The 24,684-nt window shown below is 39.9% G+C and overlaps 1 protein-coding gene across 8 annotated transcripts in view; it reads left to right on the top strand.

Moving 5' to 3' along the window:
* Positions 1-24,684, top strand: part of LOC119443015 (protein unc-13 homolog B-like) — a 353,237-nt gene that overhangs the window by 278,469 nt on the left and 50,084 nt on the right. For 7 of the 8 annotated variants that reach the window (XM_049662517.1, XM_049662516.1, XM_049662519.1 and 4 more), the window contains 9 exons: positions 131-251; positions 6,479-6,585; positions 14,120-14,261; positions 14,888-14,929; positions 15,528-15,655; positions 15,997-16,112; positions 19,483-19,545; positions 21,814-21,911; positions 22,526-22,676. In XM_049662517.1, the coding sequence (XP_049518474.1) occupies positions 131-251; positions 6,479-6,585; positions 14,120-14,261; positions 14,888-14,929; positions 15,528-15,655; positions 15,997-16,112; positions 19,483-19,545; positions 21,814-21,911; positions 22,526-22,676 (968 nt within the window). Of the gene's footprint in view, positions 1-130; positions 252-4,959; positions 5,067-6,478; positions 6,586-14,119; positions 14,262-14,887; positions 14,930-15,527; positions 15,656-15,996; positions 16,113-19,482; positions 19,546-21,813; positions 21,912-22,525; positions 22,677-24,684 lie in introns of all 8 variants that reach the window. The other variant, XM_037708124.2, reaches the window with a different exon arrangement.

A 24,684-nucleotide genomic window follows, 5' to 3' on the forward strand; every position in this document is an offset into this window, starting at 1 on the left:
GGCTTTTCACTGCAGCTTGACCCTTTTGTAAAAGAAAATCAGCATGTCTGTTTGTTTGATCGGTTGGTTGGTGATTGATTGATTGATTGAGTATGCCTTTTTTGATGTTCTTACTTTTGTTATCTAACAGGGGCAGCGGAAAAAAGCAGCAAACATGGTGCCGAAGACAAAGCTAACAACATTATTATGGCAATGAAGGAGAGGATGAAGATTAGGGAACGCGATAAGCCAGAAATCTTCGAATTGATCAGGTAAGTAGCCTTGTCTAGCCTTCCAATATATGATTGTGACTTGAAGGTACCACTCTCTCGCAGAACAAAAGCCTGTCTGTCTGCTGACTCACCTTACTAACCAGCTTGCTCATGTAACTGTCAGAGTTATACTAAATTTTCTTTTGCTTGCACATTTGGCATCTCTAAAATGGGAATAGCTGATGGAAATAGTATAGAATTTTATTTGTAATGGGCCTAATTGAAAGATACCTCTTCCTACTCTTGTATTAAGTACTTGTAACGAAAAGGATAATTGTGGCAACACATATGCCAGATATTTGGCCTTAATTTGAGGTTGTACGTTTGTAGATTTTGTTTGTCAACTTTTTACAGGCATGTGAGCTATTTGTGTGAAAAATATGTCGATTTTGATGTGATGTGTGTTCTTTGATTTATTGGATGCGTGTTCTTTGTATGGGTGCCGATTACAGTTGACTTCCATTAAAATGACATACCCTTATTTACCTTTTGATCAATTCAATCAAGTTGTTCATTATTATGCCAATGCATTCCACTGGAGAAAGGTAGCAAATATATTTCTCCTAATGTATCAAATATTTAATAACTTAGCCTAGACAGGACCACTGGCTTAGATTATGAGTGATAATGGTTGTGCTTAAGTTGCTAACTGCAGTGTATGGTGTTCAAATTGTGCCAACTGTACAGCTGATGCTCCAGGCATGCCACATGTCATGCACACAAAAAGCCAAATAATGATGAGTGCCTCTTAATCATAATGTGATATTTGTAATACCTCAGAATTTAATTATATCAGTACAGTATAAGAGAACATAATAAGACAAGGACAAAAGAAAATGGGTACGACAAAAAGGAGTGTTTAATGGCAAGGAGGCACATATGCACAAGGAGACGGGAACATTACTCAGACCTGCGCTTGTAAGGGCAGGGATACCCCTTCGCAAGCGAGCTTATATTGCAGTAACTTAGTAGCCTACATGTTTTAACCGTTTCGAAGGCATTGACAGCAGCTGCACTATCATGACATCCTGAGCAGAGCTTATAAGTCATGTGGAAGCCCAATAACAGGAAAACATTGGCTAGCTGCTGAATCTTCATTCTTTACAAAACGGTTCTAAAACAGACAATGACCAAGAGTGGGAGGTGCACACACACACTGTTGTTCTGTGTATGTATACAATTGTATTCACCAGTAAACTTGTGGTCCTTAGTCAGCACTCAAGTGTGCGTCGTCCTTTCTTAGTCCTCATCTGTTTTAGTGCTGTTTTGTCAAGTTCAAGCCCAATTTAAACTGGCAGAAGGGCTCATGTTTGAAGAAAATACTGACCACATTTTGCACTAGATGACAGTTGTTCGAGATATTTTGCACAACTCCTTGTTCTATCTACAGACCACCATAGCTAATGTTTTCATCTAAATTTCAGCTTATGTTATAGCTTTTGGTTCTCATTGTTCAACACAAATGTAAAATAATTAAAACTATTTTACATGTCCATTAATTTGACTTAATTGAAACGTTTACTGCGCCATTTTATAACTGTGTGCACACAAGTTCCCACGAATTCAACTCCCTAAAAACTTCTAAAAGGCTAGTTTTAGTTTGTATTCCTTGCACCAAAGGTACAAGATATGCATAAAGAGTATATTGGCCTACCGAAACGAAGATGTTCCTTTTACCGCAATTGAATATGCGGCTATGTTATTATATATAGCTATAAATGATTTCATCAAGAGATGTCAAAGCTACTTGTAATAATAATTTATTATATTACATTACCATTATAACGTTCAGAGCCACAGTTTTTCTTTTTAATATATGTGATGCAGGTCTGCAAATGTTAACTTTGTTTTGCCGGGTAATCCTTCATATTGAACTTAATGAGGCAATAATTTGACCATGCTGACTGCCCTGTTTACTACTCTGGTCTGGAGTGTGCACTCAGTTTTTTTCTTAATAACATAAAGTTATGTTTCTCTTATTTTTTTTACCAACATTGTGGTGTGTTGTGATTTAGGCTCCTTTTATAATGCAACCTGCTCACACAGAGAATGTCTAATGAGTGAGTTTCTTACTCTTTAACTGGAAATATAGGTACTTCTGCATAGGTAGAAAACTGGTATATCGTTGCGTGCAAATAACGCTCAGAGAGAGTGATGTTGTTTTAATGTGACAGCTTTATGTAATATAGATTCACCCGATCTTAAGGAATGGTCATATTAATTTGATTTTCTGATCAAAGCAGTTAAAAGAAAATGGTACTTAGGTTGTTTCATCACTCTGCCTCTGTTACTATGTTCTTGCAAGAATGTGCAACTGCTCACTAGACATAAAAGTAAGGCATGTTACTGCACATACTGTACTTTATCTGGATTTTTTTTAACACGAGGTGAAAGTTGCAACATATTGTGTTTCCAGTGAGTATATTTCTTCTTTTTTTGTCACGCATCAAGCACTTTTTCATGGTCACTTAACAATGAACCCATTTTCTATGATCCTATAACTTTATAGCGTAGGCATTCTTATGCGGCTCAGCCAAGAAATCTGTCCGTTGGTCCATCTGTGCGTAACACAATGCACTTCATAAAGAAAAACCGAATAAGTTTGAATGGAAAAATTTGAATAAAAACATTGGCAGGGGTGAGTTTTGAAGCTACGACCCGGTCCATTATCAGAGGCTGAGTATCTACCCACAGGACTTAACATCCACGCTTGCAATAGGCAAATATATCTGAACCATATAAATAGGTTATACTGTGTTATCTGTGTTGTTGCACAACACAGACAGATAAGCAGTCAATGAGTTGATAAGGATGATAAGGAGTGATGAGGGGATATATGGGTCTGATCACGGTCTCATGGATGAGGTCTCTTCATAAGGTCAGCCTCTTCATTAAAAAAAAAAAGTGTAGTTGATGCTGCACATGCTAAGCCACTCATATATTAAATATTTTCATAACCTAAGAGGATCCGCTCATATGATACAACCGGTGGCCATATCCAGGACTTTTTTTATGAGGATCATAGACTTTGTAGAAGCAGGACATCCAATGCTCTGTGATGCACTTTGCTCTCATTTTATTTAAGTTACACAGTTGTAGATTGTTTGTGACAAATTTCTGCTATGCAAGCAGTGCCACTCGAGGTCTTGGTGCATTCTTGGGGAGGTTTTACCAAAGCAGGTATATTTGACCGTGACTGCTTTTATGCAGAGAGAGACCTGAAAAAGTGCAGATGCATTTGTAGAACACTGTTTCATCACTACACATAGTGAAGAGTTCATAGGCTAAGATCATAACAGAAATATGCTTGAGCTAGTTTGTCAGACATACTGGTAGGAACATAGGGCAGGAAAAAATGAGGACAAAGGCCACACAGCAAACACACATTTTGTCACTCATCCTGTTGATGTGTGTTTCTTGCCCTCATTTTTTCTAACCCTAATCCTTCTACCAGCAAGCGCATAAAATTGTTTTTTTCTTGTTGTGGGTTTCTTGAGCTCCCAGACCTTAGTTGCAGTCATGTGGAATGTGCATGGGCAAAATAAAAAATACGTTTGTGCAAGGTACAAGTAGGTTATCACCGGCTTAGCTTTTCATTCTGTCTACAGTAGCTACCATAACTGACATTATTCTAACAAGCTTCAGCGAAAAGAACAACTTCCAATAGCAAACGTAATAGTGCAACACTTCCAGGGAACCTAAGCTGTGGTAGTGGCATATATTGCTGCAAAACTATGCTGGGAGCAGAGTATCAGTTAGCAAGGCCATAAAATGACACTCAGCACAAAAGAAAATACAGTAATTATTAGAGCATAAGACAGTAAAAAGCCAGTAAATTTCATGTCTTCTCAAAACTCTCCTTTCAAGGAAATAACCGGGGGGCTTTGCAAGTACCTGTTGTCGCACACACTAGGAAATCATGCAACAGCAATAAAACTTTAGATGCTGCAATTTAGTTGGACACTTACTTTCCTTAACAGCAGGCAGAAGGCACCTTAAAAATACTACACCTTGCAAGACATAGTTGTTTGCGTAAAAATTCTACGAGCACAGTCTCAGTCATGCCATTGTTCATAGGTGTACTCTTCTGCAGCTTCTTTGCCCAAACCTGCTATCTCTTTGGCTCACTAGCATTTGCAAAATTGCAAGAATCTCGTTGAGGTACAACAAGAAATGCTGCGCTACTTCAACACATCTTTTTACCATGACACTGTAAACAGTGTCAATAAAAATCGCTGATAGGTTGACCAATATGTAATTTTGTAGAGAGGATACGCTCATGCTTTTGTAAACATGCTGTTTCTGCTGATGTAAACTCGTTTAATATGTTATGGTATACGATGGGAATGTTATCTTTAATGCCTGCCATTCTAGTCGCAAAGTCAACACAGTTGGCATCAAAAGTTTACGGTGCACAGAGTCTGAGCGAAAGCTGAATATTTCTTGAGCCTGGTTATGTAGCCTGGAATTTGGATTTGAAGTCTGTACTAGGGTATGGGACAAACATAGTTTCGTGCTATTTTACCGGCTGCAAACTAAACTAAAACTAGGCTGATATTTTGCTGCACCTATATGTCTGAAACTTTTGACGCCTACTGTTAATTACGTTTCCTGGGCAGGAGGCAAGAGCCTTCCACATGTGCTGTGTGTGCATGCACCATTTGGTGTCCCAACATGAGCGTATGTGTGAACTTTGCCAACATTGTAGGGCCGTATTTGGCGTGGATGTTAAGAGCCACACGGGTCATCAGAGGGCAGTCAAGCAGAGCGTGCTTGACGGAACCTCCAAGTGGTCAGCTAAAATAGCCATCACCGGTAGGTCCAACGTGCCAAAGCCTGCTCACGTTAGCACTGATGGCTACAGCATTTCATGATGTCACCAATTGAACATGTACAGGTGGAAGACTCCATGTTACAGTTTAGGTGGCAGTGGTGCCTGTTGGAGTTGTTGTTGTGGTATATGCCTCATTAGCCAGAGGAGGTTGCGATTAATACAGCAACACAGGTGGTGTGTGGAACGCCTAATCCATGAAATGTTTAATGAAGACATTGGTGATTAAAATGATGTGCATTGCACTGTGCTGACTAAAACTATAAAGTGGCTAAGAGGCGAGTTCTTGAACTAAACTATGGCTTACACTATCACTGAGATCAGTTTACCTTGTGTATGGTTCCACTAGTGCTGTTAAGCTGTCCTTCACAGCATCCTTTGGCTCTGAGTGTTGAAGTGTTTTGTGCAGACTGTGTAGCCACCCATAGGATTACCACTGGCAAAACTGCGCACACATGTTCACTGAAAAGAGAGACCACCGTTGGACGCAAGAAACTGTCCGTGGAATTGTGTGATCCCAAGGCAAAACCTGTTCCCAGCTGATGCACACATCATTGCTGTGAAGGACATGTCCCCATCGCCTCTCTTCCCTGCTTGCCAAGAGCAACGTGGTGTGGTGGTTGTGGTGGTGTGAAGTTGCTGCTTTTGCGTCGGTGTTGACAAGCGACCCTCTCCCCTCCACACCTGCCTTGTGCTATCGTGCCCCACATCTTGCTGTGCTTTGTTTTTGTTGAGTGTCTGAAACCTACCTCTCTATGATTCTTTCATTTTCGTTTGCGCAAGTGGTTGTCTAGTGATCTGCCTCGTGTCTCATGCAATATCTCTTGTGCACACTCTGAGTTTTGTGTGTGCCATGCAACAATTCTTTGTGCAATCATGTGATGCTTGTGCAACTACTGGAACCCAGCAGTTGCATTGCAATGCAGAACAAATGACACATTTTCGAAGCATCATGAGGTTTCGAAGCATGCTTTAAATTCAACACACTGCATCACTACAAAACTGGTTTTATGAGTTTTGGAATACTTATGCTCATGGGAAGAAGAGCGTGAGAAATTGATAGAGCCATGTTAAGACTACACACAGCAGTGTAAGAAGTTAAGGCTGGGCATTCATGTACAAGCAATTTCCTTTTTTTTAATGAAATATGCAATGTATTTGTGGCCTTTATCCATGCCGTACCAATTTTTTATAATGACATCTTGAATGTCAATTTAGCTTTCCAAAAATATTCAAGACAATGCCGCTCAACGCTGCCATGGGAACTTTTTCCATGCTTGTGCTGTTCTGCAGCCAAGTCAGCAGGGTGACAGCAGTCCCAGAATGCTCAGGTTTCAACAGATTATGGCAGCCTTTGATTGCAGCAACAATCGAGAGCCAACTTCTACTATTGCAGGCTGACTTTCACAATTGACGCCGACTCTCACATTGATGCCCTCCAGCAAGCTGAAGAATGCATCTTCGAGGGCACGTCGAAGTGGTCGTGCAAAATTGCCATCACAGGTACCAGCGCCATGCCAGCTGCCCTCATGTGGCCAGACTCTCTTTCCTTCTTATCTCAAAGCCCATCTCATATAGTTTCCTGCTTATTCTTGCGCATTAATTTTCAAATTGCTTCATAATGTTTACTTTTCTTAATGTTTTCCCCTCCTTTTTTTTATTTTTACTCGTTCCTCCTTGGCCATTCCAAATGCAAGAAATGCGCTTAGGCTGGTCATGGCTGGTTCTGGCTGACTGGTGCATTTTGCTTTAGAGTACTGGTATTTTGTGTCTGAACAAAATGTAGCAGACAGTGTGCAGCTGTAATCACTCATTATCTTTGGCCCTGAATTTTGCCCTTTACCAGAAGAAGCTTTTTAACTTACTTAGCATATATCAGTTAGTTAAACCTTCAACTAAAATATTTCTATTACTTCTGCCTTATTTATTTTTGACAATCTTTTTATTGTGTGTGGCGTAAAAAAAGACTTCTATTACAATGTTTTCTGTAATTATTATTAGTATTATTACTATTAATATTATTATTGATTTCAACATCATTTGTGAATTCCTTCTCGAAGCAATTGTAATTTTACACAATAGTAAAAGTGGGAATTTCTTCAAACATAAAACAACTAAGATATTGCATTTTCTTAAGTATCGGACCAAATTTACTCTAAGTACAGGTCATGAAAGCTTTTTCAGACACAGAATGCTGCTACTCTGCTGCAAGCTTAGTTCTAGATGCAGGCTGTGTTTTTCTGTTCACGTCACAGCCTGCTTGTCATCCGTCTTCAAATTACTTCTTCCACATACTTCCTTTGGCTCTTGCATCTTGTGGCTGAGGCCACTCCATCTAGCAGCACAAGTAGGAGGAGACCCGTAGAGGCATGGGTTCTGCCCCCTCCACACCACACATGGGTGCACTGCCATCTCTCCACTCTAAGCTAGACTTCTGTTTTTGGTCCTTCTGGGGTAACATACTCTTGCTGGCACAGCATGACATATCGAAATATAGCTGCATAAAGAACATCTGGAAAGAAGAAGCTGGTTGGGAAATCCATCAGACATTCTTCTACTTTGCACCTGTTTTTTCTTCTGCTGTGTGCACGAGGTCAGCAGGGGTCTTCACTAAAGAAAATTTGGGGCATTGTTTTGTTTTATTTAGTCATGGTATGTTGACTAATGCAGTAAATGCAGGTAAATTATTAAATATTAAGATCTGGTTTCATTTGTATATACCGTACCCTGCACCACACCCATGAATTAAGACGAATAATCTATATTGTACTCTATCTATCTATCTATCTGCTATTTATCTGCCTTGGACACAAGAGGGAGTTATGAATAAGTTATCATGATACTAAAAAGAAGTTGGAGAGGAGCTGTGCAGTGGGCAATGGATATATTTAGATGGAGTTTATTTGAACTGTCATTATTTATGTTCTAACTGTTGCACTACCAGGTAATACATGTGCACTGAAGACAAATGAAAAAGCAAAGCCAGTGGAGAACTTTATTTCACAAAGATTTTGTTGGTTTTGCTTACATTATGAATGTGCAGTACTCAGAGCAGCAGTTAGTGTAAATTGTACAATATATACGATGGGAAGAGCACATGTTGCTCCCATGGCATCCCTGAGATGTCATGGCACGCAATATGAGACAACAATCCCTAACAACATATAACACAAAGTTTAGCTTGTGCCTGTTTTGCAAGTTAGGAATTTGAACTTGTGGCCTCTACAGAGTTTGTTTACATTTGATTACACTAGTCTTGTTGCCTCATTGACCTGACCGGAAAGGTCATGTTACTCGAAGAATGGAAAAAAAAAATTCAGCTGTGGGTATCACCATAGCCTCCTGTATGTTCAGTGCTTGCCGGATCATTGGCAAAACAATCGGAAACAGCCATCATTAGAACTATAGCTCTAGCACCACTAACACAGTGTGTCTCCGGCACACTTCTCACATATTTTGTGTTTTCTACAGACAAAAGATATGGGCATCAATAAAAAAGAAGTGGTGAAATATGTATGTTTTGTTTCTAGTTGCTTTTCAAAACAAGATCATTGGCTCCTGCCACACATAACCAGCATGGTTTCTAAAGCACAGACAACATTTGTCCTCCACTGCTGCATAGCCCTGTCAAAAAAAGCAATTGACTCCAATTGGGAAATTTCCAATCGTAAATTAGTACATAACTGGACCAATTGAACCAACTGGAACATGACCAATTGGTTTATGTTGGTGTGACCAGTTGGGGGGTACCTAATGGGTGCCAATTGGTTTAAACCAATTGGTTGGAATGACCAATTGCACCAATGGGAAATACAAATACACATATATACCCCACAAAGCAAACTTAAATAGGATTCCAGCTGTCAGAAACAGGTTTGCTATAGCCTTAGTACTGCATGCATATATAGCTATAACTCAATGCAGTTTCCTTGAATGGGTTCATAAACTGAAAGTATGATTTCCCAGTTGGTAATGGTCAAGCTAGTTTATTCCTATTGGTAGTCCAATTAGGCTCAGTTGGGAATGTAAGGTGGGCCTAGCTGGCTCAAACTGGCAAGTCCAATTGGACTCAATTGGTTGCATCCCTGACTCAATCGTAACCAATTGGAGGTAAGGATTTCCCAAATGGGTGCAGTTGATTCCAATTGGCTAGTCCAATTGGACTCAATTGGTTTCACTTTGACTCAATCGTAACCAGTTGGAACTAGGGATTTTCCAATCGGTTCCACTTGGGTCCAGTTCATTTGAATTGGCAACTCCAATTGGTTTCTCCTCTGACCCAGTCGTAACTAATTGGTTTCTATTGGTCCCAGTTGATTCCTATTGGAAAAGCTAATCAGAGTCAATTGTTTTTGTTTTTTTTTACTGGGATTACTCGGATAGTACCAGTGCTTTGTGATCAAGTGCTAGTAAGGTTTGTTGCTACCGTACTTCAACTACTATCATGACTTTGACTCTACGTATGTGGTACTTCCATACGCAACAGCTGTTTTGTGGTGATCCGGCAGGCACAGAAGTGTATATAGGAGGTTATGGTATGACACACAAAGAGAGGTTTTTCACCAAGTCTGTTTGTGTGTTATGCTCCCTATGTTGTGCATCTTTTGGCTGATTTTTTCCATTCTTCTAGTTATGTATCAACTGGGCTGTTTTGCTACCCTTCTCATGCTGCCTGATACTTGGTCTGCCTCCTCTCCATTGCTTGTGCAACTGCTTGCTGTGCATGTTGCAAGTGGCCTTGTATGTGTACAAAATAGAGCCTGCCAACATTTCCTGTGCACTCTGCATGCCACTCAAGCTCCTCTCACATCATGTGCTTGCCCCATGTTCCTCACAGTGGCCCTACAGCGTCAAGCAACTTATCTTTGCTGTACATGCTAAGGAAAGCATTACGAAGAGTGATCCAAAGCTTCCTGGACATACTGCTCTGTCTTAAATGAGTGTCTTAAAAAACTACACTGCTCTGCTGCTAGGTGGGGCATGTAATATTAGTAATGAGCTAATCTGGAAGTTTGTTATTGTCTAGCGTAATGGTGCTCATTCATTTGCTTTTTAATTATATATTGTGGCTGTTTTATGGATGACTGATTTGAAAGAAAAAAAACAATACATGGGGAGTTTTGACACACACACTCTCAACATATGCACGGAAACATGCACACATAAACACACACAAATATATGCTCACAAACACATGCATTCATCTTATCGTGACCACTGCAAAACACTATCAGCATGCCATTAGAAAAGCACAAAATGTGAACAAGTGCCAATAATCTTGCCAAGAAAAGCTTTCAGCTTAGTTCATTACTCGCACTAGGGGCACTTTCTAGCAGCTGAGCAGCATACCACTCTCCATTATGGCAGGGCTGCATATTTCCAGGAACATTTGTGTCACTTGCTCGTTTAACTTTGTTTACAAATTGTCCTTTTATGGACTTACTGAGTGGGATTTTATGCATGTTTATCTCCCTCCAGTAACAAGCTACAGTTTCTCACGGGAGAAACTTAACTGAATCAGCCTTACATTCACTAACCATCTGTGTCATGTGTGTGCAAAACCATGTGTCATTAACAACACACTTACTTGCAGAGATCCAGTTTATCTTCAGGTATTTCTTGCCTTTCTCTAATTATAATTAAATTGACAGTGCTTCCAACCTCGACTCTCATTGATATAATAAGTGCTTGCGTGTCGTGTGAGTTAACCTTCTTGAAGCCAAGGTGCCTGCGCAAATCAGCAGTGGCTTGATAGTCATTGGTCTGGTGTTCAAATGCTGTTTTCTATATATAGCTTCAATTGAATGTGGACCTGCAAAACAATTACTGCACCACATGGATATCATAAAACCTCACATAAATTTTCTCTTTTAAACAATTTATTTTATAGAAGAATTGGAAGTGCCCTTGAAAGCCCACATTAAATTACATGCACTAAAACCTTAAACATAAACATGCAGAGCTAAAGGATGGCACATAAAGTGCCACATAAAGACTGGAGAGCATCCATCCTGTCTTGGTGCTCCACACGTGACTCTTAGTGGTGAACAATCTTGCCCAGCAGAAAGTATCATTGCATACTTCTGCAGAAATAAAATGGACACTTTTTCAAGTGTGGCGGCTTGGTAAAGGTGAAAAAGACAAAATGTGGGCAGTGGCACTGTACAAAGGTTCCCACACCAGCTCACTGTGACGTTGTAGGTCTTGCTGCATCTACTTGAGTCTAGGTACAAATTTTTTATCGCTAACGGACTACATTGAATTCTAAGGGAACCAGAGTCTCAACCTAGCATTTCTCACAAACTTTTCCGTGCCAAAATACTAGCCATAATATGAGAAAATACTTGGAAATCTGCGACGTCACGCTGTCATGCCAATGCTGTGGTCTGAGCAAAGATTTCAAGAAAACTTGGCCTCGAATTTTTCTACTAGTAATCAACCCTCTTGTGCAAAATGAATGAAAATGGAGTTTTCAAAGAATATTTTATCTCAGTATAAACTGATTTAGTGGAGCTTTATCGTATCTATTCAACATGACTCAAAAAGAATAAAATTATGTTTTAGTACAATTCCATGCACCATTCTTCAGGTGGGAACAGTAGCAATGTTTTGTTTAATTCTGGAAATGTTGATCTATTACCCTTGTAGGAATGTATAGCATATGTTTGCTGGAACCAAGTTAAGTTATCTTAGCAAATGGAAGTTCATTAAAGATATCAGAAAAGGGAAAGTCATTGGATGTATGCATAAACTAGACAAACAAATAAAAAAATATTTCCTTTTTTGTTTTGTTTTTGTTTTATTCTTTGTGTAGTGAGGTTTTATGGTCCTCAAAGCAGGCACTGCAGAGAAAGCTTCAGTTCTCATTCATTATACTGCAGCTTTATACAGCATTTGTACGCTAGACTATGTTGTCTGAGAATTTCAGCAACCAAAGGGCAGTTTCTATGTTTAAGCCCATTCAGGCAAGCAATGCTGTTGTGGCATAAAAACTAGCGCCAGTTTCTTAACTTTTCAAGCATATGTGACATCAAGACTAGTGTATAGTTAATAGTTGTGTTGCATTTAGATTAATTATATTATGCATTTAGATTAATTATATTTAGAGATTATATTATGGCCTAAGGTTTGTGTGTGCCGCTTTTCTCTCAATCTGATGGTCACTTAATGTAGAATATGAGAAAGGTAGCCTTAGAGAACTGTAGTTCTTGACTGGTATAATTAAAGGGGCCCTGAACCACCCCTCGGGCCTGGTGAAATAACATAGTCCGTGGGTAGCATACGCTGCTGTGAACATCTCGGTCAAGTTTTGCTGTCGTACGCGGTGCGTGGAGCTTGTAAGCAGAGTGCGAAGTCACCTTTCACTGAAACGCTCTCTTTTCAACAGAAGCCATGATCCTCATTCTTTTCTGTGCACTTTATTTCGTAATAAAGCGTATTCCAATACACGGCTGCTATTGGTCGCTGCGGTCGGCTACACCATAGCAGCCGCTGGGTGTTGCCACGAGTCCACTGGCTAAGTGCACTACGGCTCGCTGTGGACAACCGTGTTTGGCTTATGTTGAGCGCATCTTAGGCACCAAAATCGAAAGTCGTGGCATCTACGTTGACATCCAGAATGAAATTTGAACTGCGCGCCACGGTGACATTATGAAGGTGGAGCGTTGTGGCCACGTCCCGCTCTGCCGTAGCCTTGACAGTGCAAGGCATTGAAGAAGGAACGGGAGCACAGCGGAGGCCATGTTTGATTGCCAATAACTCCACCTCTGCTGAATGCATTGAAGTACTTTTGGCGGCAAAGTATTTCTGAAATAGCCTATTTTCACTTCAAATGCCTTTCTCCACTTCGATAAAAAGTGGTTCAGGGCCCCTTTGAACATTATTTGACTATGTGTTTTATGTACTTATTAGAAACTCAGCTTTAAGATACTATGCGGTTATATAGCTTTATTAGCAAATCAGTCAGTTACATGTATTCTGCGCAGTTGACTTCCGTTATTTCAAATCTGGTAGACCTTGCAAAATTGGCTTGTTGAACACATGACATTTGCATTTTACATAACTATCACTGACTCACATGCATCTACACTGACATTACCATATAATTCTTTCAAGACAATGTAGCCTATGACAAGCTCAGATGTGGTGGGTGATAACTCAAATAGGCCATCCACACTACCACTGTCACACTGCGCTCTGAAAGCATGCATTTAACAGTTAGCTGTTATTGTCGGCACCTTCAGTGCCTTCCCATGCTCATTTGTATATCCACTACCAATAATACACAGTAGTTTTAATCGCTTGGTATTTGACATTCCAATTTCTAAATAATGAGCTTTTTCCAAATGATCAGAATTTTGAACACAACCAAATTAGAAGAGAAATTTTAACCGATGTTGAAATAATGGAAGTCTGCTGTAATATAGTAGTGCCACTGATGTTGCAGTACATGTTGCTGTCTTGCTAAAAAAATTAAGCTCATGCTTTTTATCATCTCCTTAAGAGTTCTCACCTTCGGGCAATCTGGGTTGTTTTCTAGCTTATTTAAATAATTAGCATGTGCAATTTTATTTACATAGAAAACAAAGTGTCACATATTTGTCTATCTGTTTTCATAATTGGACATTTGCCACAGCAGCAGCTAAGAAATAAAAACATTTTATCACTTCAACTAATCAATCAATTGCTAAGTCATGCCTTCTTCTTGCCTCAATTGTGTAACGTACAGTTTCCATTTTGAAGCACAAAATATAACTCCCATTGCATCTTGCATAGCTGTTTTACTTCATTGTCTGTTATCTGCTAACATAATTGTTTAGTCTTGTAATTTTATTTTGAATTATGCTACATTAAGTGGCTGGAGGTGCACATTTCTTGTCACATGCTTAGCATACTAGCTTATCTTAACTATGCTTGTTCAATAAATGCAGTAACCTCTCTGATGTGTACACATCCTCACTTCTACACACTTATGCACATGTGCAAAACTAAAAAAAATAGTAATAATAATCGCCACCTGGTCTGGGTTTATGTGCAGTCATATGCGCGCAAGGTCTCATAGCGAAAGACAAAAGTGGCACAAGCGATCCCTACGTGACAGTTCAAGTTGGCAAGACCAAGAAAAGGACGCGAACCATGCCAAGAGACCTGAATCCAGTCTGGAATGAGAAGTTTTGCTTGTGAGTTTGTCTCATTGTTTTTTGTTGACAAACACACCTGACAAACGCATGAGTTTCAGCATAATCCATTCCGCCACATGGTTCTGGAACCATTGCATACGAATTGTGGAGGCTGACCACAAAATATATGTTTACGAATTTCTTTTTCTTTTTCTTTTTTTCTCCTTTGTGTAATAATTTTCATTGCAGTTGAAGTCCCATTTCATTATCTTTTTTTTTTTATTTTGACTGCCATATCGTTTTTTAATTATGACATTCTTTTGCCTTATGTTGTGGCTGGCTCCTATTGACAGTGCCATTGTCTTTTTTTTTTTTTTTTTCACATCACCTGAACAATAAAACTACTTTTTTGCCAGGCAGCTGCATTATGATGGGGGGTGGAAAGCAAGAACACTAGTATGCCTAACTTTGGTTGCGCACTAAAGAACCCCAGATGGTCAAAATCATTGCAGAGCCCTCAAATATGGCATCTCTTCACCACCATGGTGCTTTGTGGCATTAAATCAAGTCCACAAGTCAACCAATCAATTATGCTACTTTTTACTTTTTGGTTATGAACTGCATGCTATGAATGTTCAGATTTAATATGTGGCATTGAAAATTTTCTTGTGAATTCTCCTCTGCAGCGAATGCCATAACTCTTCGGACCGCATTAAAGTGCGGGTTTGGTAAGTTACCTCATTGTCTTCACCAGTCAAGGCTAGCAGACCATAAGCATGCACGCTTATAAGTTTGCCTTACTTTGTTGCCAACATCCTCAAAACTAGAACTTATTTCTACTGTGATCACATGTTGAAATACCCAAGCAAGAAATCAAGGATTTATTTTATGTGTAGCAGTGGTTCAGCAGCTGTGACGTTGCACTGCTAAGCACGAAGTCGCAGGGTTCGATCCCAGCCATGGCGGCCACATTCCGAAAGATGTGGAATGCAGAAACGCTAATGTACCATGCATTGGGGGTATGTTAAGCAAACCCAAGTGGTCAAAATTATTCTCCCACTAAGGCATGCCTCATAATCAGATCATGCTTTTGGCATGCAAAACCTCAGAATTTAATTCGAATTTAATTTAGTGACTTATTTTGCAGTATAAATGATGGAGTGCTTATTTGTTCTTCTCAGTTATGCACTGCAAACATGTGCAATAGTAGCTCAGTACAGGCTTTAGTGTTGTAGTGAAGAGCTTACCTTAGTTACCTTAAAATGTTACATCATGTTGGGAAACTACCACAACATCTGAAACAAAGTGTTCGAACACTTTTTATAGGGATGAAGATAACGATTTGAAGTCAAAGTTGCGGCAGAAGTTGACGAGGGAGTCGGACGATTTTCTTGGCCAAACGATCATTGAAGTCAGAACCTTGAGCGGAGAAATGGATGTCTGGTACAACCTTGGTAAGTTCAAAACATAGATATCTTGTTAGCTTGAGGTGGTGCTGTTCAACACTAACAGTGTGTGTGTTTGTGTGTGTGTGTGTGTGTGCGTGTGTGCGTGTGTATGCACGCATGTACGTTCCTGCGTGCTGTGCCGTGTGTTCATAATGTATCTTCCAACGTGTTATTGAGTGTTTGTTGTTCTACGTGTTTACAGTTGGAAAGCTTCATTCTAGCTGCAACTTGTGTCAGAATGTCCCAGTAAATTTTGCTTTCAGTCAATGAGCAAGGAGCACAAACATTTTCAGAGAACATATTCTGAATCTAGCTAGTAACATCGCCATGTGTGACTCATCTTTCAGAAAAACGCACTGACAAGTCTGCAGTGTCGGGAGCTATTCGGCTCCACATCAATGTTGAGATCAAGGGTGAGGAAAAGGTTGCGCCATACCATGTGCAATACACCTGTCTCCATGAGGTGAGATTTGCTGTTTTTTGACAGCCCCTAGTACTGACTACTTCAGTTATTCCTTTCTATCAGTGACAAAGTTTCTGCCAGTTCAAATTGTGTCTCTTACCAGTCAGCGCAATAGTTAAGATATTGCACTTTGCACTACTTCTTTGCGCTATGAGGCATTGGAAAAAAGAAAGGCCGACATTGTTTTAGCCTTTCCTTCCTGCTTGTTACCTCTGCTATAAGTTAAAAAATACTGACACATATTTTTGAAGTTGGAGAAACTCTACTACACACTTCTTGCATGTAAGAGGATGACACTTAGCAAATATGGAGGTTGGCAAACTTTTTGTAAGATATATAAATTTTATGCTTAAGTTGGTCTTGAAATACTTAACCTGGCATCATAAACATTATCATGATGTCATGAAATATTTTAATTTGCTGATGTCACATAGCAATAAGACTAGGTATGATGAAGTTGCCCGTAATAAAATAAACAAGAGTGCTGTGTATGTGTCTTTTGGCTGTGCTTGCATGTGGCAGCTGCTGTGATCACAGGAATGGAGCAAGCCAGAATAGCATGATGTCATGAGACATTCACTTCTGTGTACCAAAACTGGTTTAAAGAAACACGTAATATAATAATTTATCTTGGGTTCCTCGATGCTTGCCAGCATATTTTCATGGACTTAGAGATCCTAAACCTTCATTTAATGCCAAAAAAAAAATGAAAGTAGAAAATAGTGATGCCTGTACTCTTTAACATTTTGTGACTAGTCGCTTTCGATCATTTATGTGTAATTATTGTGCAGGAGAGCCTTTTATCAGCCTGTCTATTTTGCAGTGTTATGCTATATTTTGCTAATTCTAATTTCTAATTTGCATGTGTTAACTTTTTACAGACCCATCCTTAGCTACATTATTAATTGGGTGCGGGCTAAGGCAACTTTATGAGAAACACCTTGCATTAGATGCACAAGAAGTGTATCTGAGAAGAATGAGCACTTCGAGGAAAGCAGTGACATTTTAGAGAAAAATGCATTTTAACAAGATTTAGTACAGTGTCTCTTACTCTTTCTGACATTTTGTCGAGTATAACAGCTTTCAGCATCTATTACTGACGAGTTGATGTGACTTCAAAAGCATCATAATGAAACTTTTGCGCACACAACACGAAACCACAATGAAGAAGTACACAAGGACTAGCGCAGTCAAAAGCAGCTGAATGCTCTAACAACACTGTCTTTTTTTTTGTCATTATGCCTCATTAATAGGCTCCGGTAATACGATACTTTGGAACTGTGTTACTATTGCTTAAGGATGGCAGAGTAGCTTTCAGTCTAACATTTTCAAATCTAGAAGGCATGAATTGGTTTGGTCACAGAAGTCAACAAGGCACACCTCAGTCATGCAGGCCATGTGAGTGAGCGTAGATATTGCTGAAGGGGACATGCATCTTCCCCTACTCGTTCATTGTGTCTGTTAGGATGGCACACCCGCAAAAAACATTCACCTCATTTGGCTGCTGGCTACAGCATACTCATGCACGTTGTATAAATTGTGCACATTTATTTTCTTTTTCATTGAGTGCTGGTGCATCTCAATTCTTCCTCAACCATTCAGATGAGGGTGTTTACATATCTAAAGCTGGTCCAAAATGACCAGTGGCCCAATATATAAGCAATAAAATAATATAAAGGCTCTCTTGAAAGTAGTGTAAAGGCAAGACATGAACAGTTCATATTCACAATGGCTGAGACCACTGCCAGGAACGAAAACCTTGTGAACATGACCATAAAGTGCAGGTGCATACACATAGCTGTGATAGTTGTTCCATTGGTTGAATTTGCAGTTTTAGATTAATTTTTTCATATCACAATAGAACCATCATATACCACACTCCTCTGAGTGCCCGATTCAGAAACCAAATTTATCAGTTTTTTAATATAAACCAGTAGTAACTTGTTCGCAGCAAATGTGAGTGTGGTTCTTATTGCATAACCTGGGTCATCATCATTCATGGTCTGCTGCAACTGCTGGACTACTTCAACTGTTCTGACGATGTTTTTATCCACTGGCAGTGCTCATTTCTCTTCATCATAGGTTGATTAAGCACATCCAAAGTCACAAGCCCCTTTGTGACCTTTTAAATGAAGGTCCTTGCTATATTTAGATATTTAGAAAGGTGGTGGTCTCCAAATCACCCTAGTGAGGTGCTGAAACAACAAAGAGTGTGCATCCTTTTATCTCCTGCATCAAGATAAAAGCTGCCAAATTGTAAAGGGAGTTCATATACCACATATCAGACATTAAGGCTGACGAAGCTGAAGCTTGGCACCTGTACATCTATAGTGAGAGTGCTTCAAAGCCACTCCGAAGTGTTATTCTCAAATGCCCAGTGCTTTATTTCTTTATTTGCTTTATTAACAAATTTTTTCCTGTCTTCCACCCACCCTTTATCCATGCTTGCAATGCTGTGTTCATTATATTGCAGTCTGTTCTTAGTGATTTTTTATCTCAGTGTCTACAAACACACTATACTTTGACTGGTATACAGGATTGCTGATAAGTTTTAATGTGAAAGCATTATGTGCCCCATTATGCGAAAGTCCGGCGGCGGCAGCACCGAGCGATGGTACCAAAAATGGCCGACGCCGCTAAGAGTAAAAAGACGTCAAAAATGCCCAGATTGATGTCATATTTCTCAGGGAGGTTCCTGTAAACAAAGCAAAACAGTGGCTTTGAAAAGAAAATTTGGTACACTTCGGTCTGAGTGGGAATCGAACCCGGGCCTCCAGGGTGTGAGACGGGCATGCTTCTCCGATGCCATTATGGCTCCATGGTTCTGGTTGACTAAAGGTGTGCCTAGTGTGTGTCATTGCACACGTCACGTCACACTAAACATGTGGCCTAGTGCATGCGTCATTGGGCACGTTATTGCACAGCCAATGGGAGGAGGTGGCGCCACATCATGGGTGTATAAAATAAAATGCATTAATGTCCAATTGAACGCCGCTAAGGGGTCCTTCGAAGTTATGAAGTCCTCACAGGCAAGCAAGCGAGTTGAGACGCTTGGTGCGTTTTGATTTGGCCTTACCGAGGCACAGTTAGAACGCAGGTGAGACTTTAAATCGGACAGAACACAGACAAAGAGCTTGCGCAGACAAATTTTGTGCGGAAAAAAAACATTTCACCAAAGGGACTATAATGATTTCGCATTCCCACACGCAAGCAGTCTTAAGTGTCTCTGCCAAATTTTTGTTCTGACCAAGAATGAAATGAAACAGAGCCCCTGAAATTGATTCGACATAAACACTATAAAAATCACTGTACTCATGACGTTATTTTTGAGTGTGAACAACCTTGACATTCTTTATTGTTGTGTTTTCAGAGCCTGTTTTATTACCTTTGTGAGCAAAATGGGGGAATGGTGAAACTGCCAGAAGCTAAAGGGGTAAGTACCTTAAATTTCAATGCATTATTGTGAGCAGAGGCATACTATAACATCAAGCAGGGAGCAAGACAATGGAACACAAGCATGAGCAAGTGAAGTTACATATTCAGTGCTCCTGAATATCCAATGTAACATTGTGTGCATACTTGCTGTACATGGTGTTACAGGAGGTCACAATATGCCAAAGAAGATTGAGGACAGGCAGTGCCGTGGCTGTGTTGACAGTAGTCCATGATTGTATTTGTCGTTATTGACGTTGTTCAAGAACACTGTTCTGCACATGGCTTCTAGCTCGCTCCAGCTCCCACAGGAAGAGGAGTCACCTATTTCTGATTTATATGTGCATGCTCAGTGCTGTTATATTGCACGTTTTAGTTATCACCAACCAACTTTGTAGGAGTGTCATGTGAATAGTAGTTTTTCAGAGGAAATCAAATAAATATTGAATAGTGCCAAAAGCAAATCGAATTGAATAAAATGTAGAAAATTTTGAAATAATTTTCCAATAGTGAACAGCCCTTTTCATCATCAATATAATGCGATCTTCACATCCTAGTATGTTCACATTAGCAAGTTTCTATTGTTACATTGCATGTCACAAAACATTGTTTAATGAATGCAGAAATGGAGCATTAGGAGCGAATAATAAGTTTATTCGCATGCTCAGAACTCATTGATGAGTGCGAATGATAGCGAATGATGAGTGGGAATGATACCTTTTGAAGTCTGGTTTCCGGAGTGACTTAGTGTGCTCCACTACAAAACTTCTTGTGTCTTATGTCCGCTATGGTTGCCATGATGACATATATCACATTCTTACTCCAATTTTATGCTTAAAATTGGGCATGCTTTGTAAATTCAAATGTTTATAAACTTTATTTTTAAAATCTTCATATTTATAAATGGTGACAATTCAATTCGGTCTTTGAATTTAATAGCGCAATATTCGATTCATTATTTGAAAGATTGGAATATTCACACACTTCTACAACCTTGTAATCACCTTGCATTGTGTTTGAAAGCACTATATGAAAGCTGACTGACACAGTAATCCTGCTTTGTAAGTGTGACATCAGATTAAGATGAGCAGCAGTAAAACATTGTAACAGAAAGCCAATTTGCTGAACTGTTACAAATGTGACATATTCTATGATGTATTTGTGGCACTTAATGATAAAGCTAGTATTTGAGGAGCAATAATGGCTTTACCAACTTTTGAATTTCACTAAAATACAAGTACAAATCCGAATCATAATCTTGAGTGGAACTTGTTTTCATTGCAGCAGCAGAGTGACTCAAGGCATTACCAAGTGCTTGCTTCTGTTTTCTTTTTCTTTTTCACTTTCTTGTCCTTTTGTTTCATTCTTTCCTGGCTGTTTATTTCATTCCCCTGGTTCTTCTTTGTGCCGCTGCTGTCGTCTCTGCTTCTCAGTCACCATTTTCCATAACCTTGCCATATTTACTCTCAGTTTGTTGCATATACACAGTGTTCAGCATTTTTATTTTATTAACTTCAAAAAATATTTTGTGCCAGAGCCTGTGCTCCTTTCAGGAGTAGCTGAGTCGGTATTTCATGCCCTGCTGTTCCTACACACATCATATGTAAGCGAACATAGCTGCGACAGTGCAAGGGAAGTGAAAATTCCTACGACTTCTGTAAATATTATAAATAGTCCATCTTTCTGTTTCTTGTTTCTTCTCCTTGCTCTTCTTTCTCTCTTTATACTTTATTCTATTCTGACCATTTTATAAACTGTTACCTCTTCATCCTGTTGGCCGATGTTCAGATGTCACCTATCAGCTAGGGAGCTGTGGTGCGGCCAGCAAAATTGTCCTTTACCTTCTTTCGTCAAACAGCCACAAATAAAATAAAGATTATTGCTGCTTTGTTCGCACTCAAATTTCACTAAAACATTTCATGAGCTGGGATCCTTCGTATTTTGTGTTTCAATAATGCAAAATTTTGTGTTATTGATCCAAACGAGTAGACAAAACAAAACTTTCCCATCAACCGCAGTCGTGGAGTCACTCTGCTGCGTCTGTAATCCATGCTATTTCCTTCAATTGCTGGCATGCAGCAACTTTAGTCCACGTCCATGCAGCAGCTCTCCTAAACTCATACAACAATGCGTTATCATTTTTTCTGGAGGAGACAGGCCTGGCATTGCGCATAACAATTGGTCAAGTCACCTTCATGCTGCCAGAAATTAATAGAGAATAAATATTCAGTCTTTGCTGAACTCTCACGTACCCGTCACATTTATGCAGGATGATGCATGGAAAATATATTTTGAAGAAACTGCACAAGAAATTGTGGACGAGTTTGCAATGAGATATGGGATAGAATCCATATATCAGGCAATGACGTAAGTGCTCCTTCTTTCTTTCTTTTCTTTCTGCAAATTTGCCAAGTGCTGGAATTTCCTCATTATAATATGCAAAATTTCGCACATTCAAACAAATAAGCTATATTTCGAAGCCACACTAGCTGATTGTCACTTGCATGTTTCTTTCTAATTGCATGAGTTCAAGAAAGCCTTGTAAGATATCCTCATAGGTCACGACAGCATATGTGAAGCATAAAGATGGCACACCACATGTTTTGCATAAGGTGTGTCTGAGGGCTGTCACATCAGGAGTAATGTGTCACTTGGACCATGAGACATTCCTAGATATTTAATTTGCCATGTCATGTTTATCTATGGCACATAGAGATTGTATTACGCTTTTTGTGTTTTATTGATGTGTAAATCACATGCTCTAGATCATTGTTATCTCCTATCCTTTATTGAAATCCAGCGTAATGGTCGGATATATATATATATATATAATACCCTATTCTACTGACTGTAGCAGATAGCCTTTTCCTGAAGACCTGCATGCAATTCAGGATGTTCAGCGTTACCATAAAACCAGCCATTTGTGAAGATGTTGCTAAAGCCGCAGGTAGATGTAACCGTACTCACACATGCATTTGCAGGCACTTCCACTGCCTGTCAGTCAAGTACATGTGCCAAGGGGTGCCTGCTGTGATGAGCACCCTCCTTGCCAACATCAATGCTTACTATGCACACACAGCTGCATCATCTGCGGTTTCTGCCAGTGACCGCTTTGCTGCTTCTAATTTTGGCGTAAGTCTCTGAAAATATCTGCTACATTGTCTTGTCTTTTTGTTTTGACTATATTGTACATCTTAAAGAATTATGAAAGCTCTTTGAGCCTTCCTGGCTAGGTTCTGCACTTACTTTCTTGCATACTCGGGCATCTGAGAGCAGTGTTGTACACGATCCTCGTTCTTTCCCAATCTTGAAACGAGTTCCCGTTACAAGTTCCTTTAATGCGAAAGGAACGCGATCCAGATACTATTCAAACATTGAAACTTGTTGTTACATTAACATTACAATTGATTTTTAAAAATTAAATATAGTGTCGAGTAATCCTGAGGCGAAAAAAAGTGAGCAATTTAAAACTCACATCGAACTATGTATATTATACGAATTTGAACATCGCCGGCAGCAGATTATCTGGAGATAAAAATTCAGAGCCCTTCCCATGTCGAGAAAAGGGGGTAAGCAAAGCTTGTGGCAAGGCAATGCTGTCGCAGGCATTCCGCTTCGTTTGCCCTAAACTCAGGGTCGGTGGCTCTTCGCCGACATTTGGCTTCAAAATTGCGCTCCTTCAACTCCGGGTCCGCGCCACTTCGCTGACATTTCGCCTGGGCTTCGGAAGCCCTCACGCTAGAATCGGACGACAAGCTTCGTGTACCCCCATTTTCTCGACAGGGGAAGGGCTGGTGATTTTGTCTCTCTGGGTCCCACGTGTGACAAGGGTAGTTCAAGGACACATTACAGGTCCCCAAGCCCACAGGGGTATGTGCCATTTACCTTGGACCCTTTCTGCACTATCACCAGGATCAGCCCACTTTTTAGCGTGACACCACCACCGCCGCCGATGACAAAACTTGTGAGCCTATAAAGCTTCGCTTAAAAGAATCTAAAGAAATGCTCCTAGACGAAATTTTTCAGGGAGTACCGGACATCCTCCAGACATGTCCAACTGCAACTTTGGTGCTCGTCTATTACAAGTGCAAGACATATGGCACTTACCAATTCGGTCTGTAAATGCGCAGTCAGGATACTGTGCTTCAGATGTGCAAATAGAAAGTTACTCACATACACCAATATAATTAAATTTCTTGCACAAGAAACCGCATCGAAAGGAACCATACATAGGCGTTTAGTGAATGCTGATTCAATATTGCAGTAAAAATGCACCATAGTCACGTGACAGGCAAGCAGTAGTTCTTTGCGCCTCACACGGTCGCCCATCCGCCCTGCATGATGTGCTGTGTACGTACGTGTGTCTATTCAGTGCCATAGAATGTTTACAGAAGGAACTCCGTTCCCTCTGCCGTTCCTTCGTAAACCTAACGAGTTACCGTTACAGTTCTACCGACCCTTAACGGAGCGGTGGCGTTCCTCCGTTCCTCTCAAAAAAAAAACTAGTTCCAGGAATGCCGTTCCTTGGAACACCATGCCGTACAACACTGTCTGAGAGTGCTTTTGTCGAGATAAATGTGGTGACCTATTTTTGTTATGTTCCTAAAGTCCTATTCTCAATAACACTGTTGCCTCTTGTGTGCCTACCTTTCCACAAATTTTAAGGAAGAACAGTCGTGTATGTACTGCCCTGTATTTACTTAACAGTCCTTTAAGCCAAATGCCTATCTTTCTGATTCAGTCATTTTATAAGCGCAACAAATTGTTGTCTGCTTGACTTGTGGTTCACAACAGTGTAGCTGGGAAAATGTGCTAATCCTTTTCAGGCAGCTCTGAATTTTGTCATCACTGTTTATTCGTTTCAGGCACTAACTAATTCTGTCCATTGAAATTTTAAATAAGCTGCATGTTTTGCAGGATCATGAAAAGCATACTGCCATGGAACAGATTAAAAGAAATTTCAATTCTTCAGTGAGTTTTGTAAAGTTTACAAAATGTGGACTCTATGTGAGGATGCCCTCCAGGAACGTCACACATACTTGGGAAGCATCCTCCCCACCACTTGAAATATGTGGTGGGTGTAAAACATTGTGAAAAGCAATGAAAGAAGTGAACCCGCTTCTTGACAACATACTGATAT

Source organism: Dermacentor silvarum, chromosome 2, assembly GCF_013339745.2.
Source record: "Dermacentor silvarum isolate Dsil-2018 chromosome 2, BIME_Dsil_1.4, whole genome shotgun sequence".
Taxonomy (NCBI): domain Eukaryota; kingdom Metazoa; phylum Arthropoda; class Arachnida; order Ixodida; family Ixodidae; genus Dermacentor; species Dermacentor silvarum.